This window comes from Crinia signifera, chromosome 6 (genome assembly GCF_055691185.1).
Source record: "Crinia signifera chromosome 6, ASM5569118v1, whole genome shotgun sequence".
Taxonomy (NCBI): Eukaryota; Metazoa; Chordata; class Amphibia; order Anura; family Myobatrachidae; genus Crinia; species Crinia signifera.
This window is the reverse complement of record NC_139222.1, coordinates 110228638-110246410: the sequence shown is the minus strand read 5'-3', so window position 1 is coordinate 110246410 and position 17773 is coordinate 110228638. Positions and strand designations below refer to the sequence as shown.

Here is a 17773-nt window from a genome sequence, read left to right as displayed (position 1 = left end):
AAGCGATTCCGTCAGACCCAAAGAGGCCTTACCTCATCAGCCTTACGATGCAAGGACCAGCGTGCTCAGAGAGGTGAGTAGCCACATCCAGGATGAAAACCACGCCGGATCATGACATCTGCCTAGCTCTGCAAATAAATTCTATACAACAAAAATACAGTTTTAAATAGCTAAACTTTTAGCTTATGAAATATGTAAGTTTTTTTTTTTTTTTTTTTTTTTTATTACAGAAATAGAGGGAGTTGTATCAAGCAATGAAGAAAGTAGAGACATTGTACATCAACCAGTCAGCTTTGAGGTAGCATTTAGCAATTAAAATGATAGGTAGATGTTCTTTTTTTACTATGGGTAACATCTCCACTGGTCCACTCTTTTCACTGCTTGATACATCTCCCCATAGTATTCTTTTAAAAGTATGATCCTATTTCTAGTGATGCTTGTTTACTGACAGATTTATTCACCTTTTTGTGTTTGAAAAGTCTCAAAATATGCATTTGCCTATGAAACAACATTGTTTTATTTGCAGCCACCAACACAGAATATCAATTTGGGCCCAGGAGGAATGAGCCAAACAGGCCCCAGTCAGAGCCTCCACTCCCAGGGCAATCTGAGTGACGCGCTGGGTGCCAGCCTGCCACCCTCCTCCCTCATGCAGAGTCAGATCAGTAATGGTGAGGCCTCTCTATGCTTCATTACAGTTGCCTAGCAACAGAGGTGCAAGTGCTAAGTGTGTGTGTGAGGACCTATCTGACGGAGATGTCTGGCAGGGGTCCTGAGGACATTTATGTGTCCTTGTTTATTAAGACACACTCATGTATTTGTGAGAAATGATGGAAATATGCATGTGTCATTCCTCCATTTGTAGAGCATATCTGAACATGTGTGCTAGCATACATACCATTTGCACATATACTGTAAGTTAAAAATATGTATAATACTGTTAGTTGTAATATTTGTATTCCTCAAAGTAGTTTTTATGAACAAAAGTTACAGTTCATTTTTTTTGTATTTTATGTATGTAATCTATGGGGGTATTCAATTTCGGACCAAATTTTTCGTCAGTCAAAAAAATCGTCACTTTTCACCGTTTTTAGGTTGACTTTACATTCGACTTTATTTAATTAAAGTGCCAATTTTTCAACTGACGAAAAACCAGGTATAGTCGAAACACACATGGATTGGCGAATTGCTCGCCGATCCATGTGAATTTTAGGCATCTTTTTGCCAAAGCAGTTTTTGAATTTAAAAAAAGTGAAACTATGTAGTCGAAATACAACTAAAAACGTCCGAAAATGGATGCAATTGGATAGTTGTCCGTTTTTTTGTGGGGGCTAGCTGAAGAAGTGGACGTAATTGAATACCCACCCCCACCCCACCCACCCCACCCACCCTCTATAGTAAATGTGACAGATGCACCTCCATTGTCCTTTATCCATTTGCACTCTACAATAATTGTCATAAAATTGCCAGATGAAATGTCTAAATTAGCTTTTATTGTCACAGTCCTTCGGTTGTGATCATGGTAATCCTTTGTCAAGTTATCTCCTATGTGTTCCCTAGGTTCTCATTCTTCTTTACTCTTTTCTTTTCAGGGCCCAATCATGTGTCCATGCAGCAGTCTGGTCAGACAACTATGCCCACAACGAGCATGAGCATGGCCGTGAGCTCACATGGCACAGCTCCTGGGTATAGCCACACTGTGCCCAGCACTCAAAATATGCCAATGCAGGGCAGTCAGGGCAGTATAGGCAACTATGTTTCAAGAGCTAATATGAACATGCCCACTAACCCAGGTAAGCACCGGTGGTCCTAATCATGGCATATCTAGGGTTCCTCTCTCTAAACAGACATCCAACCCATCTGTACCAACTGGACTTCCTGGTCAATCTTATCAACTGCATTACCCTCTTATCATCTCCAAGTAGACCTTTCTCTCATCCTCACCAACAAGACTTCAGTTTTATAATCTCCACAAAGCTAATCACTGCTAGCTCTTCATCCTTCTTTCTGGACAGATTTCCTTACTGATTTTTATTATTTTTCCACAAAAAGTAGTCCTAGCCAGCAATTGTTTATGACATATGTAAATATACTTGTAATTACAAAATTCAGTGAAAAAAATATATTTTTCACGCAAGCAAGCTTTTTATAATGAAATCACATCTAAGGTTAGTTGCCATGTACCCCAATTGTCCATTCCAGCAATAGTCCCCATTTATGTAAGCCAGGAAGCTTCCCCACATGTTCTGTGCAGTAATACACACCATGTCTACATGTCAGGAAGCTGCTCCTTGGTCTTTGACTGCCAGCCTCACCAGGCTAGGGTTCACGTACTAGAATTGCATGTGTTTCAATAAATTACATGCACTTGATTTACTTTTCTAACTAGAGATATAAAAGCTGGTTACTTATTGGTTACAATGTATTAGGGTAAATATTTGCTAAAATGTAATGTTCTCTGTTTCAGTCAGCTGAAATTTCCATCTTAGATTGTATTTTTCTACTTTTATCCATAGATTGTTTTAAGTTCAAACTTCCACATTAAGGGGCTTATTCATTATTGGAGGCCTATTGGCCCAGTATCAAACTCACCATGAATGGCAGTGGTGGATACTTAACTACTGGAGCAATTCAATTGTTGCTCCAGTGTGGTAAAGATGTTCTCGAAAGCAGCTGTCCTCGGCTACCCACCAAACTTCTTGGCGGTGTGTGTGTCCTGTCTTATATTTACTATTATGGAAATACCAGTCAAAACCTGCCTGGCGAGGCAGGGCTTAAGGTTAGGGCCAACTGTTCACTAATAGACGATTGATTTGTGATTGATGTTTGTGTGTAAGATATAGATAGACACACTGAACACTTCTAATGTAATTTGGCAGTATGCAGTGTGTCTGTATATATTAAACTTTATTTTTTTAAGGATTGTAAGTATGTGAGCATATACCACTATGTGAATGCCCAGTTGTGGAATATGCTGGCATTAAATAAATAATTGAAACAAAAGTGATTATTTTTAAATATCATTTGAGTTTTTCAGAGCAATTCTGTCTTGGACATTTTTGAAAACTGTTCCACAGGTAACTGCGTAAAAATAATAATAGATTTCTAGCATCCAAGGAAATGTAAACGCACATTTAGTTGCAGCATGTTAGAACACTTTTGTTTAACTGTTACCTGTGCAACAGATTCTATTATACAGGTCACACTGGGGCAGATGTATGAAGCAGTGATCAGGGAGAAGTGAGCCTGAGGAGAAGTGGCCCATGGCAACCAATCAGCACTCGAGTAACCTCCATAATTTGCACAATACAAAATTATACAGAGCTGCTGATTGGTTGCCATGGGCCACTTCTCCACTTGCTCACTTCTCCTCCCTTATCACTGCTTCATACATCTACCCCTATGTGCTAAGTACATAACTGTCAGCCATTTTTAAATTGCTGCCTTTACATGATGGTAATACTCTGAGATACTTGTAATTCCATGTACAATATCCCACTTGACTATTGAGTTCTTTCAGTTGGAATCTCTTTCTGCTATATTGTGAAACAGTGTCCATGATGCACCAGCAAGCTGCCACTTCCCACTACACCACGGCACAAGGAGGAGGTCAGCATTATCAAGGCCAGTCTTCAATTTCTATAATGAACCAGACTAACCAAGGAAGCAGCATGATGGGTCAGAGGCCGTTGGGACCGTACAGATCATCACAGCAAGGTAATGGTAGAGGTATTGGTATCACACGTTGGCTGTGTCAGAAATAAATGGTATTCATAGTGTAAAAACCTAACAAGGCATAAGACTGTTTAATGTGTTTCAGCTGTACAAAGTAGACTGGATTATTGGTTCCCAATCATTCTCCACATGGGTTCCTCTGGCAGCCCATTTGTGTTATTTGTGCTTTCAACATTTGCAAACCAAAGTATTTGTAATGAATAGAGACAGGATTATATGCATTTGCATATTTGCATATGCATTTGCATATTTTGCCCATTCTCACTGGTTATTGCATAATTTACCTAAATTCTAGTGATGGTGCATATTTTAGGTCCTGTCCCCTTTCCACTCACGAGTCACAGCACTTCTTTGCCCTGCTGCTGCTGGCCAGGTAGTGGTAGAGTGTGCAAGCTGGGGCAATATGTGCGCAGTGTGGGGAACCTTGGCTGTACGATATGTCTGACACTGCTCTAGGCTGCCAATCCATGTTGATAAAAGTCAGTCGGGGCGGATGCCATTACAAAGCTCCTGAACCTTTACCCGCCCCTGGCCTGAGACTTTACACCAAGAGACAGACTTCTGCAGCAGAGGAGGCGGGCAGAAGGGTTGCAACATCACGTGGCTCTGAGGAAATGCTGCGTCACAGTGAGTATGTGGCGCAGGGAGGAAGCCTTCCACTGCGCCGCCCTCACACTCTATGCTGACATTTAATCCATCGGCGCTGGAGATGAGGGTCCGTGTAGTTGATGCAAGAAGAGCTTTGGACGCTGCAGTCTGCTGTAGCAGCCAGGAAGAAAAAAAGTCCTGTGTACAGCACTAGACATCTGCAGATGTTGTGGGCCTATGTTTGAGGTTTATTTGCAACTCATTTTATGCTGATTTTTAAATAAATAAGTTAAAAATTACTACTTTTATTATTTAATGTAGCATATTTGAACACTTTTCATGCATATTTTAAGTATTTTTCATGCATATTTGCATGCATATTTCAAGCTTTTTATGTTGCATATAATCCTGTCTCTAGTAATGAATATAATTACAATTAGGTGATGAGGTTTAGGTGATGCTATGGGGTCAATCCAGTTCCTCTGGAAGGGGGCGAGTTGCCATTGCGGCATCAAGTAATGATGGCTACAGCACCACAATTCGCTACCCTCGCTGCTTGGACTTGCAGATATTTGTACACAGTCCTGTAAACAAATATCTGCAGGTCTGGCAGTACCGTAAGTGCAGAATACTGCCGCACTCACACTGTGATGGACTTGTGGGTAATTGGATTGACACCTATATATAAAATTATAAATGTGTTATAAACAACATTTTAAATAAATCATACAAGATTAGAATTTAAAATTTTTTATCATGCTCATACTATGAAGCCAGAGACTCCTAGGATAAGGCATATGTGTTTAACACCCCTCTACTTCTGCATACTGTACACCTCTTCAGGCTGAGTGGAACAGCTGATGCATGTGTCTGAGAGGTGTTACAATATACCTGCTGGAAAATGCCAGCTTCTATGACAATTTGGCCACTTGGTATTTTATTTTATCATCTGAGCAATCAATATTACAGTGATTATTTTCTTGGCATTACAAAGGCTTTGCAGCATTGTACAGTACACAAAACATACAAAAAAAGTGCACAAGTACAGAATGGTATTCACAAAAACATCACTTTACATATATACACAAGAAAAATGGTACAGACAAGAAAATCACTTTACATATATACAAAATGGTGGATTTACCTGCGCATTGAGTGTGTCACTATTGTGCGGGCAGTGCTGCTGAATCTTAGGGCAGTTCACCCTGTGGGTATGAAAATTTAGCTGCTGGGGTAGATAAAATGCTCAATGCCCTATATTAAGGTGTGATATGTGTTGCTCTAATGTGAAATAATCACATTGGAGCAACATATAGGGCATTGAGGGGTAGATTTATTAAGCTCGGTGAAGTGATAAAGTGTCTGGCTTTTATCACCGGCCAATCAGCTCCTACCTGTCATTTTGCAAACCAAGCCTGTAACATCATAGTTAGGAGCTGATTGGCGGGTGATAAAACTAGACACTTTATCACTTCACTGAGCCTAATAAATATGCCCCAGAGCACTTTATCTACTCTAGCAGCTAAACTTTACATATATACAGTTATGTAGAGAATACACAGGGCAGAGGGCTAGGTGTCTCATGCATAATAGTAAATGCAATTATGTTAATACAGTACAACATGGGTCTTCAAACTGTGGCCCTCCAGATGTTATGGAACTATATGTCCCAGCATTTTTTGCCATGCCATGCCATGCTCTTATAGGAAAAAATGTGGCAATGCATGTTGGAACATGTAGTTTCACAACATCTGGAGGGCCACAGTTTGAAGACCCATGCAGTACAACATATTGGGGTTATTCAGACCTGATTGCTGGCCGATTGTCAATGGAGACTGTACATGAGTTTGGATGTATGTGCTAGGTTATTCTGTGGAAAAATCCAGATTTTTGAATCACAAGCGGTTCGCAAGTTCACTGACAGGAAGACGACAATTTGGGGGTGGTGACCGGCCGTTTCCTGGGAGCATCAGAAAGACGCAGGTGTGCCCAGGCATTTTCAGGGAAGGTGTATGTGAACTCCGGCCCCGATCAGCCTGTTTCTATAACACTGGCTAAATAGATTCTGGGTTACGTACAGACAGCACACACTGGGGAAATCCGTCAGTGGTGAGTGAGTTGAGAAAGGTTTCGCAGCTATTCGCCTATCTGCGATATTTTCACAAGCCTTTCGCAACCTTGCACAGGTCAGGATATCACTATGATGGAGAGGCAGCTATCTGATCACAAGGCTCTGCCAACCAGCAGAGAAGCGATCAGGTCTGAATAACCCTCATAGTCGTGCAGTAACATCAACATTTCAGTAAAATAATGTCAAATTAAGCAGGTTTGCTTCTTATATTTGTGTATGTACCTGCTCAGCGTGAGTATACTGAATGCTATATTCTTTGTCTCTTGTATCTTCAGGTTCTGCCCAGCAATATTTGGGTCAGGAGGAGTATTACAGCGATCAGTATGCACACAGCCAGAGTTCCTCTGACTCTATGAGCCAGCAGTATTACACAGATGGTAGGTGTTCTCTTTCATCTATATAAATATGTATGTCGGCAGATTCCAGCAAACTGACAATTATTGATACTTCTGTTGGAAGGACGACTTAATGGTCACTATTAACCAACAGATGAATATTCAACCCATATTGTGAACTGGTAAAAGAAAAGAAATAACAAGTATCCCACTACAGGCACTACACAGAGGTCTATTTCCTTAGCAGATGTTTCAAAAGGGTCTAGCCAAAGACTTGCAAATAAGAGGACATAGAAACAGCGCTTCTTTGAGGAAAGTATATTTATACATTTAAAAATAAGTGTAAAAAGAAATGAATACATGTCATACTATAGTAAAATATCACAATGCAATGCATTGTAATACAATGTTATAGTGCACCTCAATCTGGTGAGATGGACGTTGGTTATGAATGGCGACACATGTGCATGTTACGGAAATCCTATTCCAATAGCGACTTCCTAGGTAGGAGCATAATCTTGGAGGGGGTGGTAGGTCCTCGTAATGGCGTCAGGGGGTTCCAATGTGTAAAGCCGCTCATGTAGTGGTGGAAAATCCCCTGGAGTGGCAGACTTTGATGCAAGTCTAATGCCGGAATCTTCATAGGATCAATTGGTTCACCTCCATTAATTGCAATGCTTTGTAGTGAGGTCTAGTCCAGGGTTCCAGAAGTTTTGCTGTAGAATTGGATCCTTCCAAGTATTGGGGAGCAGACACTCTAGGGGACATTTCACCACTTTGTGAGTGACTTTACACTTTGGACCCCCTTGACCTGTAAGTGGTTAGCCCCATTACAAGGACCTACCACCCCCTCTAAGATTATGCTCCTACGTTACTATAGGAACAGGATTTTCTTAAACTGCATGTGTGTCGCCATTCATACCCAATATCCATCTCACCAGAGTAAGGTGTACTATAACATTGTATTAGAGCATGATTATATGCATATGTATTGAATTGTGATCTTTTACCATAGTATGACATATTGGGGGAAATTTACCAATATGAAAAACCTAGTTTTTCGTATTGGTATTTTCCCTACGACTGCATACGACTGTTTAAGTCGTATGCAAAGTCGTGTTCCGGAGGATCAGTTACAAAGCAGTCATATACGACTGCTTTGTAACCCTCCGATGGTGTAATGATTCGTATTAGCGGCCGTATATACGGCTGCTAATACGAATTATTTCTAGCAGTCTGCACGGATCAGTCAGATCCGTGCAGGCTGCATGGTGTAAAAAAAATAGAAAAAAAAATAAATTAAAAAAAAAAACGGCGTGGGGTCCCCCCCACAGCCGAAACCAGCACCAGGCTGACAGAGCCTGGAGCCGGTAATTAAAAATCAGGGAACCCGACAAATAGGGGTTCCCTGATTTTTAACAACCAGCCCCAGGCTCCTGCTCCGGGGCTGGTTCCCAAAATACGGGGGACAAAATGACTAGGGGTCCCCCGTATTTTAAGAACCAGCCCCAGGCAAAACCAGCCAGCGGGTAATGCCACAGCCGGGGGGAGACTTTTTATGCAAGTCCCCCCGGCCAAAGCATTAACCCTACCGACCAGTCAGCCTGGCCAGGGGCCCTGGGGGAGTGGGGACCCCCCCAATAAAGGGGTCCCCCCCCTCCAGGACTTACCTGACCAGGCTGAAGCCTGGTGCTGTCCTCGATGCCCCTGGGCGGTGGGCATCGAGCTGATGGTTTTGTGTAAAAAATAGAATAAAAACCATTGTCTTTTACTGGTGAACTATGAGTCCCAGCAAGCCTCCCCCGCAAGCTGGGACTTGGAGAACCACAAGTCCCAGCCTGCGGGGCATTAAAGGGCCCGCTGGGTCTTGTAGTTCCACAGTAAAAGAAAGAGTTAAATAAACACACTGACACCCGTTTTAAATAAAAGTTTAATACACACATCACATACATACTGATACTTACCTTTCTTGATCCCGTAGGTAGCCCTGGTCCTGATGTCCTGTGTCGTCCATGTCGGCTGTCTGCGTCGTCCTCCAGGTCCATGTCGACGGTCCGTGTCGTCCTCCAGGTCCATGGCGGTGTCCGGGTCCGAAGAAATCCATGTTGGAGCTGTGGAAGGAAATCCTACTCACCTGTTCCTGCGCTGAAGAAGTCTTCTCTTGATCCGACGTAGTCCAGGTAATCTTCCTGCTGTCGCCGGTCCCCGCTGTCTCCGCTGTCCGTGCATCGCGCTGAGGAGAGATGCTGAAGTTTCATATTCGGCGCCTCTCCTCAGACTGAATTCTATTGGCCGCCTAGCAGGCCAATCAGGAGCCGACTTTCTCGGCTCCTGATTGGCCTGCTAGGCGGCCAATAGAATTCAGTCTGAGGAGAGGCGCCGAATATGAAACTTCAGCATCTCTCCTCAGCGCGATGCACGGACAGCGGAGACAGCGGGGACCGGCGACAGCAGGAAGATTACCTGGACTACGTCGGATCAAGAGAAGACTTCTTCAGCGCAGGAACAGGTGAGTAGGATTTCCTTCCACAGCTCCAACATGGATTTCTTCGGACCCGGACACCGCCATGGACCTGGAGGACGACACGGACCGTCGACATGGACCTGGAGGACGACGCAGACAGCCGACATGGACCTGGAGGACGACACAGGACATCAGGACCAGGGCTACCTACGGGATCAAGAAAGGTAAGTATCAGTATGTATGTAATGTGTGTATTAAACTTTTATTTAAAACGATTGTCAGTGTGTTTTATTTAACTATTTTTTTTACGGTGGCACTACAAGACCCAGCGGGCCCTTTAATGCCCAGCAGGCTGGGACTTGTGGTTATCCAAGTCCCAGCTTGCTGGGGAGGCTTGCTGGCACTTGTAGTGCCACAGTAAAAAACAATGGTTTTTATTCTATTTTTTACACAAAACCATCAGCTCGATGCCCACCGCCCAGGGGCATCGAGGACAGCACCAGGCTTCAGCCTGGTCAGGTAAGTCCTGGAGGGGGGGGACCCCTTTATTGGGGGGGTCCCCACTCCCCCAGGGCCCCTGGCCAGGCTGACTGGTCGGTAGGGTTAATGCTTTGGCCGGGGGGACTTGCATAAAAAGTCTCCCCCCGGCTGTGGCATTACCCGCTGGCTGGTTTTGCCTGGGGCTGGTTCTTGAAATACGGGGGACCCCTAGTCATTTTGTCCCCCGTATTTTGGGAACCAGCCCCAGAGCAGGAGCCTGGGGCTGGTTGTTAAAAATCGGGGAACCCCTATTTGTCGGGTTCCCTGATTTTTAATTACCGGCTCCAGGCTCTGTCAGCCTGGTGCTGGTTTCGGCTGTGGGGGGGACCCCACGCCGTTTTTTTTTTTAATTAATTTTTTTTTCTATTTTTTTACACCGAAGCCTGCACGGATCTGACTGATCCGTGCAGGCAAAAACGCAAATACGACATGAAAATGGTGTTCTATTTTCCTGTCGTATTTGCGTGGGTGTTTTACACCACTAAGCAGCCGTATTATCCATACGGCTGCTTAGTAAATCAGAAACCACCATTCTTTTGAATGGTGATTTCTTCTGCGGCAGACGTCAGGGGCCAGAGGGATTACATTGGGTAGAGAGTGAGGTCACGACCTTTCCAGCACCAGAAAGGATAAAACTTCTGGACTGCCCAGAGACAGCCCTGGCTCCTCCCTCCTCTACCCCGCCTCCTAGGCTAGCTTACTTTCAGTTTTGATTGTGCTGGCAGGAGCCAACACGCATTTTGAAAGGGCTGCTGTTAAAGCAGCTTAAACTTCGTTTTGAATTTTTTTTTTTATTCTTATTTTTACACTGACTGGAGTCAGTGACAGAGCAGCAGCACTGGGGGTCTGTTAGATCCCTGCACTGCGCTCCATCACCCGGGACCCGGCAGCCCAACACCACCCACGTGGCTCCCGCAAGCGGAGGTGTTCGGCTGGCTCTGAAGCACTGGAGAGCACAGCCGCGACGGGGACCGGGACATCAGCGGTGACAACCGTTTTCAGGTAACGCGCTCCCCGCTGGGAGTGCGAATGCGCACGCAGTTATAGCGGCTGAGCAGCCCGGTGGGGGGGATCGCCGGGCTGCACTAGCAAGCGGCCAGAACGCCTCCTTTCACTAGGTGTGCACCCTGACCCGCTGGACCACCAGGGAGACTTTGAGTGTGGGCAGCGGCGTCGGTATGCGGGGCCGCCCGGCAAGCGCCGGATCCCCGCCATTTTACCGACGCCGCATGAGTCATGAAATCCCGGTGGCCATTTGCTAGTAGGGGGAAGGGAGCCTCTCCTCACACAGCCCCTCTCCCGGAGACAGGAGCTAGGATGTACCCACGGGGTTTCCAGCCCTGATCTCTTCCTGCCTGCCTGCTGCACGTGTAAGAAGGACACAGAGAGCTCTCTGCCAGTCTGGAGTTCCATCTCTTCACTGCCGGGCCATATGGGCAAATCCCACCTGTACCTCTCCTACTGGAGCACAGGGTACAGTACTTTATGCTCCTGCCGGCCTATGTGCTTTGCGGAGCTCAGTGCCACTTTTATTATTATATGCATTGTGCTGTGTCTCATAACTGTGTTAACACCATCACTGCATGTCAGAAGTATAGGTGTTAGCTGTACCAGTTTAGCTGCCTCTTGTACAATGTCAGAGGACAGCGATAGTGACATAGGGACTCCTATATTGGTGTCCTGCACACATTGCAAGGCTGGCCCAAGTACCACCGGCCAGCCTGGGCATATGAGTATAGCCTGATGGCGCGGCTACCCTTTCAAAAAGGGACGCCATTGTAAGGACGGAGTCCATGGTACTTTCCCAGCTATCAGGCGGTTCTGGCGGTCATTTTAACATACTTGCCGCCATTGCACGCTGCTGGAGGCACCTGACTGCTAATGCCAGGGCTGTGCTCAAGCTTGTCCTGATTAACTGCATATTGAATGCAGCTGCTCCCCCAGGTTCTGTGTTCAGACAGTGGGGTTTAGAGCATAGTGGGACAGTATTGGGCTGTATGTAAATTAGGTCATATCACTCCTGTGTTATATACCATGGTGTTGTTGATTGGCCTGTGGCAGCTCATCTCCTTATACTGTCTCTCTTATCCAGTGATTCTATCTCTGGTTACCTATACCTACTCTCTCTCCCTGTGTGTGTGTAGTGTATATATTGTCAGGTGGAAAGTGTATAACTCAGTTTACATTGTCATCTGAGGCCTGAGGCCATATACCCTGTTGCCTTGCCTGATGTATTTTTCCTCCGTGACATAGAGATCGTTAGATTTCTGCAATAAGCCTCTAATTGTGCAATGTGTATCTGCTGGCTGACAAAATAAAAACCCCTTCTTGCTTTCTTCCAGAAAGATACTGTGTTCTCAGATACATTAGGATCACATGCATCTAACATGCAGATCGCACATTTGAGATAATTTGACTTGGTATTCCTCCAGGCCTCTAGTAGCCTTGCACCCCAGCGGGGTAGCATTTTTGGGAGATGCAGCTGTGGAGGTGCAGTACGAACTGTGTAATGGTTAACATTACTACCTCACGGCACTGATGTCAATCTATATTCATACCACACTGGATATGCCCAATCTCATTTGAGATCACATGGGAACACCAGCTGTTGTAGATAACATGGGTTCCATTCAAACAACGCCATTACCCTAACTGGGTGGAGTTTATGTATATTCTCCACGTAATTGCGTGGGATTACTCCGGGTGCTCCCGTTTTCTCCCACAAACAATTCGGTTTGTCATTTCTTATGGTTCTCCTTTAAGTTATGTTAGCGGAGTAACACTGGCTGTAGCTTTTATAATTAAAAGCTAATATGGCCTTGACTATGCATCCCTTCAGGGACGCAATCTCACTTTGGTAGAAGTTTTACTGGTTGCCAATGTTGACGGCCTTGTTCATTTCAGCGCCACCATATGCTATATACCAATATGTTGCCTCTTAATCTGTACGACCTATTGTATAGGGGTACATGAATGCATATGTTTATGTTTGTAGGCATTTGTGTGTGTACATGTGTGTGTATATATATGTACATACACAATATATATATATGTGTATGTATATATATATGTATATTAGTGGATATATATAGCGGTGCTAGGTCAGCATTCTCGCTTCTTACATTCAAACAGCGGTTCGATATAGTTTCCTGTTTGTTTGTTTTCTAATGTATCTACATACACATACATTATAACCAAAACTGATCCTTTTGGTAAATCCGCGTTTTATACACGCAACAGTACATCTTAAGACATAGACTGGATAATGCTATTATGGAAAAGATGCTTCTGTCTTGAAACCTAAGTGAAAAAGACAGTCCTGTGGGATTTCTGCAAGGTAGAACCTTGGTTTCTAGGTCACCCTGTGCAGGTCCAGTCGGGTGATGCAAAAAAGGGTGGTTTGTTATCAACCACTAGGGTGACACTCTGAGTGGGCCGGCTATGAGCCTACGGCCACACCACCCTGAACACGCCTGATCTCGTCTGATCTTGGAAGCCAAGCAGGGTCAGGCCTGGTTAGTACTTGGATGGGAGACCATCTGGGAATACCAGGTGCTGTAGGCTTAGGCCTCCCGCTTCTTCCAATGGGAGCGCAAGATCCCGGCCTTGTTGGCAAAACTATACCAACAGATGGATCCTCCCTTCGGAGGTGTTCCTGTGGTTGGTAGGCCATTGGGGTGGACCAATGGTGGTTTGATGGCTTTGCGTCACATTTACCAGGTCACCCTGTATGTGTCCAGGTCTCGAGACCCTGCAGGTTACAGAGTCCACGCTCTGTTATGTCAGTCCAGTGGCTATTCGTGCGGAGGTAGGCTTTTCACCATTTTTGCTCCTCCTCAAAGTAATTTGTACATTAAAAGTGGAGGTGGGGGCACCTTAATCCAGGAGAATCTGGTTCTCGGATCTGTGAACCCTGTTAGGGGTCTCTCTTATCTGTCTGCCTCTGGGGCCAGAACTGCTCACAGGGCTGTTAAGACAACCTAATTAAAAGCCACGGGATTGAATTCAATCCCAGAATTTACCGTTTGTCTAGGGTTTTGTCCTTTCGGTAGAAGTAGTGGGGGCTGGCCTCCGCCTGTTTCTTTAAAGCAACAGGGCTCAGCTCTCTCCTTTGTATTCCACAGCCTATGAGCTCTGTGGTATGATCTCCGCTCATTCTTGCAGGGGGTCCTGCAGATCCAACCTCTGGTTGTTACAAACATGGTGGTTTGATAAAATCTTTCTCTGATTCTTTGGGCCCTTTAGGGCTCTTTACAGGCTAACTGGGACAACGGTTTTCCTGTTGACCGTTGCTGCTGGGTGTCTGCCCGGTAGGCTCTGTTAGGTCAATCGCCTTTCATAGTCTTTCATTCTCATAGAACGGATTCTTTGAAACGTTACTTTACACCTCACAAGGTGTTTCCTGAATTTCAAGTCATCCAGGAGATAGTGATCCCTGCCCTTTGTAGGCCGGCGGTCTCTCCTGGGCAGCAATCAACTGGAGATGGTCTGTGCTTTGCACGACTATGTACATCACGCTGTAATACTTTGGCCATCTGACTCTCTCTTTATCCACTAGAGAATTCATAAGAGGGGCTGGTCTGCTACCATGCAGACTATTGCCAGCCGATATCTGCGGTCGTTTATCAAGCAGGATTCCTTGTTCACCTCACTCTCCGTTCTTGCAGGGGTACGGGCTCATTCCACTACATCTGTGGGTGTGTTTCGGGCTTTTACAGGTGGTGCAACGGCAGAGCAACTTGGCAAGGCGGCAACTTGGTCGTCTGCCAACGATTTCTTACGCTTTTTTGCGTTTGTTATGTTGGCCTCTCAGAACTCGGCATTCGTCCAGAATATACTGGCCGCGGCACAGGCGCGTCCCCACCCTTAGGTGGCTGCTTTAGGACATCCCAATGTAATCCCTCTGGCCCCTGACGTCTGCCGCAGAAGAAACTGAGATTTATGTCTTACCTGTTAAATCTCTTTCTTCGAGGACGTCAGGGGCCACAGGGATCCCTCCCTGCCGCGCCTGCTTCATGGTATTGAAGTTCATAGTTCCTCCGTTGAGTGAACTTAGTTAAAAGTTCCTTTGTTGAGGTACTTATACATGTCACAGTTATGGTTCCTCTGTTGAGCAACCACACACACATATATTTGTTGAATGTGTTACTGTATGGGTTTCTCTTCCTTCTATCTTGTCTCCTGCCTGGCTTTGGAAAAAACTGAAAGTAAGCTAGCCTAGGAGGCGGGGTAGAGGAGGGAGGAGCCAGGGCTGTCTCTGGGCAGTCCAGAAGTTTTATCCTTTCTGGTGCTGGAAAGGTCGTGACCTCACTCTCTACCCAATGTAATCCCTGTGGCCCCTGACGTCCTCGAAGAAAGAGATTTAACAGGTAAGACATAAATCTCAGTTTCTGTCGTATTCTATCGATGGTGTAGACATTCGTATTTGTAACTACAAATACGAATGTTCCATCTTTAGGACTACGAATTGTTGTATTTTTGGGATTGTAAATCCCGAAAATACAAATTCGTAAAAAAAAGGTGTATTTCTCCCTACGAATACACCTTTTTTCTACGAATCCATTTTGGTAAATGTCCCCCATTATTTCTTTTTACACTTATTTTTAAATGTACAAATATACTTTCCTGAAAGAAGCGCCATATTGTGAATTTTGCATTTTGAATATCGGTCATTCCAGGGTTTCTTAATTTGTATATGGTGTGTACTATCTCATGTGATAGATGCATGTGCTGTTTTGCATCTGACTTCTGTTGTGTAATCTAGGACATGGGGACTACACTTACCAACAATCCTCGTATGGTGAGCAGAGCTACGACAGAACATTCGATGACTCCTCACAGCATTACTATGAAGGAGGTTAGACACACGGATGCAAAACATTATTGGAATCCTCATTTATATACTTACAGTAACTATGTGCACACATTTCATGAACCACAGAACAATCAATCGGACATTCATTTTCTCCCCTGTACTGTACAAATACAGAAACTATGTTGACTTACATCACATTTGTGAGCATTGCACTATTTAATTAAATAATACACTTTGATCATGGCTTTGCTATGTAGTGACTGTTTTTTTTTTTAATATATATATATATATATATATAGGTACAGGGCAATGCCGGCACTCCAGTCCTCTTGCGTCTTAGGTGCCTGGTGCCTTCGCTGAGCGGGCAGCTGCGCTGGACGCTGGATGCAGGCGGGGGGTATAGCGCGGCACTCAGGGCGGAATGAAATCAAACAACAGGAGCCATACCTTGCGGTTGACGTTTCAGCCTTTCGGCTTTTATCAAAACAGCTAACATATATATACTTTACTCCTATCTCTTATTTATGATTTCAGAACTACAGTATACATACAGAACTGAGATAGTATAACATTTCATTCACTGGAAGTGATTTTCATGCTGATATTGTAAAATGTGCCATTGACCACATATGGTGGACTCGGATACTTTGCATAATATTATAATATTTTTTTATTTATTAACAGTTTCTTATATAGCGCACATATTCTGCAGCGCTAAATTAGTGCCACCGTAAGGTCACTAGTTCCTACTGAATTGAAAGGCTGCATTTTTATGAATGCACCACAGAGATGCCTCCACCATGAGTAGATGACCGTACATTTTAAACCTCACACTCAATATATTAATGCAAAATATGTTCCTTTTTGCCTTTATTCTTTCGCAGACATAAACTGTAGCTAAAAAGCACAAAAAAGACATCTTGTTCACAGTTATGAATTTCTCCTTTTAAATGTTATCATGCGCATCCTATGAAAGTGTTCTGTGGTTCCTTAGCTTCCAGGACAATACTGTGGTAGTAGTATTCATACTCCTTATACTTGCTATGAATGCGGTGTACAGTGGTCTGATCATGCATGCATGTAAAGCAATGATGCCCAATAACCGGAAGTGACATGTATTGATTTCATGTTTTGTAGGGAACACACAATACAGCCAGCAGCAAAGTGGTTACCAACAGGGAACTGGCCAGCAACAAGCATACTCCCAGCAACAACAATACACAAATCAACAGAACTATCCCGGGCAGCAACAGCAGGGATATGGTAAGCAGGCAGCGGGTGATGACATTATTGGCATACCGTTGATGTCAAATGGTGAGGAACCAAGGTTATTGTTTTCTGTTATCAGCCACGTAAAACCAGAAGGCCTTTTATCAGGTTGATATCAGCAGGAAAAATATAAATCTTAGGAGAACACAGACCGCAATGCTTATGTCTTATACCCGTACATCATCTAACGCAGAATGTTATTCTTCCCAGTTCCAGCACAGGGCTCTTCCTCACAGTATTCCAGCTACCAGCAAGGCCAGAGCCAGCCATACACTAGCTACCGGGCACCCCAGACGGCATCTTCTGCCCAGCAACAAAGGCCTTACGGCTATGAGCAGGTAGTACATACGCTGTCCATAACCATACTATCCACCCCACTTGTTGAATATTCATGTTTGCACAAAGACTAATGTGATTAATCCATCATTTATAAGCCAAGTGCATACCTAATATCTCACAAGCTCCTGTTTGTTCCCCTCTTTGTTTGTATCTCATTGCAACCTAGTCACAGTGTACAAAGCATTCTCCTCCACGATCACTTACATACTACCCCCAACCATTTCCCCTTGCTCTCCTGCTTCTTCTCCTTTCCCATCAGTATCGCCAGTATCTTTTTACATTTTATCCCAAAACTTTCATTGTTATATTCCACTATGTATAAAGTGTGAACATGTGCGTTTTTGAACTATCTTTATGTTTAAGGCTTTAATATTTCTCTATTTCTATTTTTTCCCCTTCACAACTTTTTTTCTCTCTTTTCTCTGCTACCTGTCTATATTTTTATCATGTACTCCTTATTGTTCATTCAATGACACTACCCGAGCTTGATACTTTATTTTCCTCCCAGTTTGTGTAAATAGGTAGTCCTGTGGCATTTATTCTTGTCTCTTGTCTTT

At 44.2% G+C, this 17773-nt stretch overlaps 1 protein-coding gene and 1 non-coding gene across 2 annotated transcripts in view; both read left to right on the top strand.

Annotated features, from left to right (window-relative positions):
- The window catches only part of SS18L1 (SS18L1 subunit of BAF chromatin remodeling complex), a 37844-nt gene that overhangs the window by 15126 nt on the left and 4945 nt on the right, over positions 1–17773 (top strand). Inside the window, exons 4-10 of the mRNA XM_083146815.1 lie at positions 527–671; positions 1593–1793; positions 3553–3717; positions 6730–6831; positions 15558–15650; positions 16746–16871; positions 17088–17215. Coding sequence (XP_083002941.1) covers positions 527–671; positions 1593–1793; positions 3553–3717; positions 6730–6831; positions 15558–15650; positions 16746–16871; positions 17088–17215 — 960 coding nt within the window. The remainder of the gene's footprint in view (positions 1–526; positions 672–1592; positions 1794–3552; positions 3718–6729; positions 6832–15557; positions 15651–16745; positions 16872–17087; positions 17216–17773) is intronic.
- LOC146016395 (5S ribosomal RNA) lies at positions 13239–13357 on the top strand. Its single transcript, XR_014449288.1, has one exon. It is a non-coding gene; the product is annotated as a 5S ribosomal RNA (ribosomal RNA).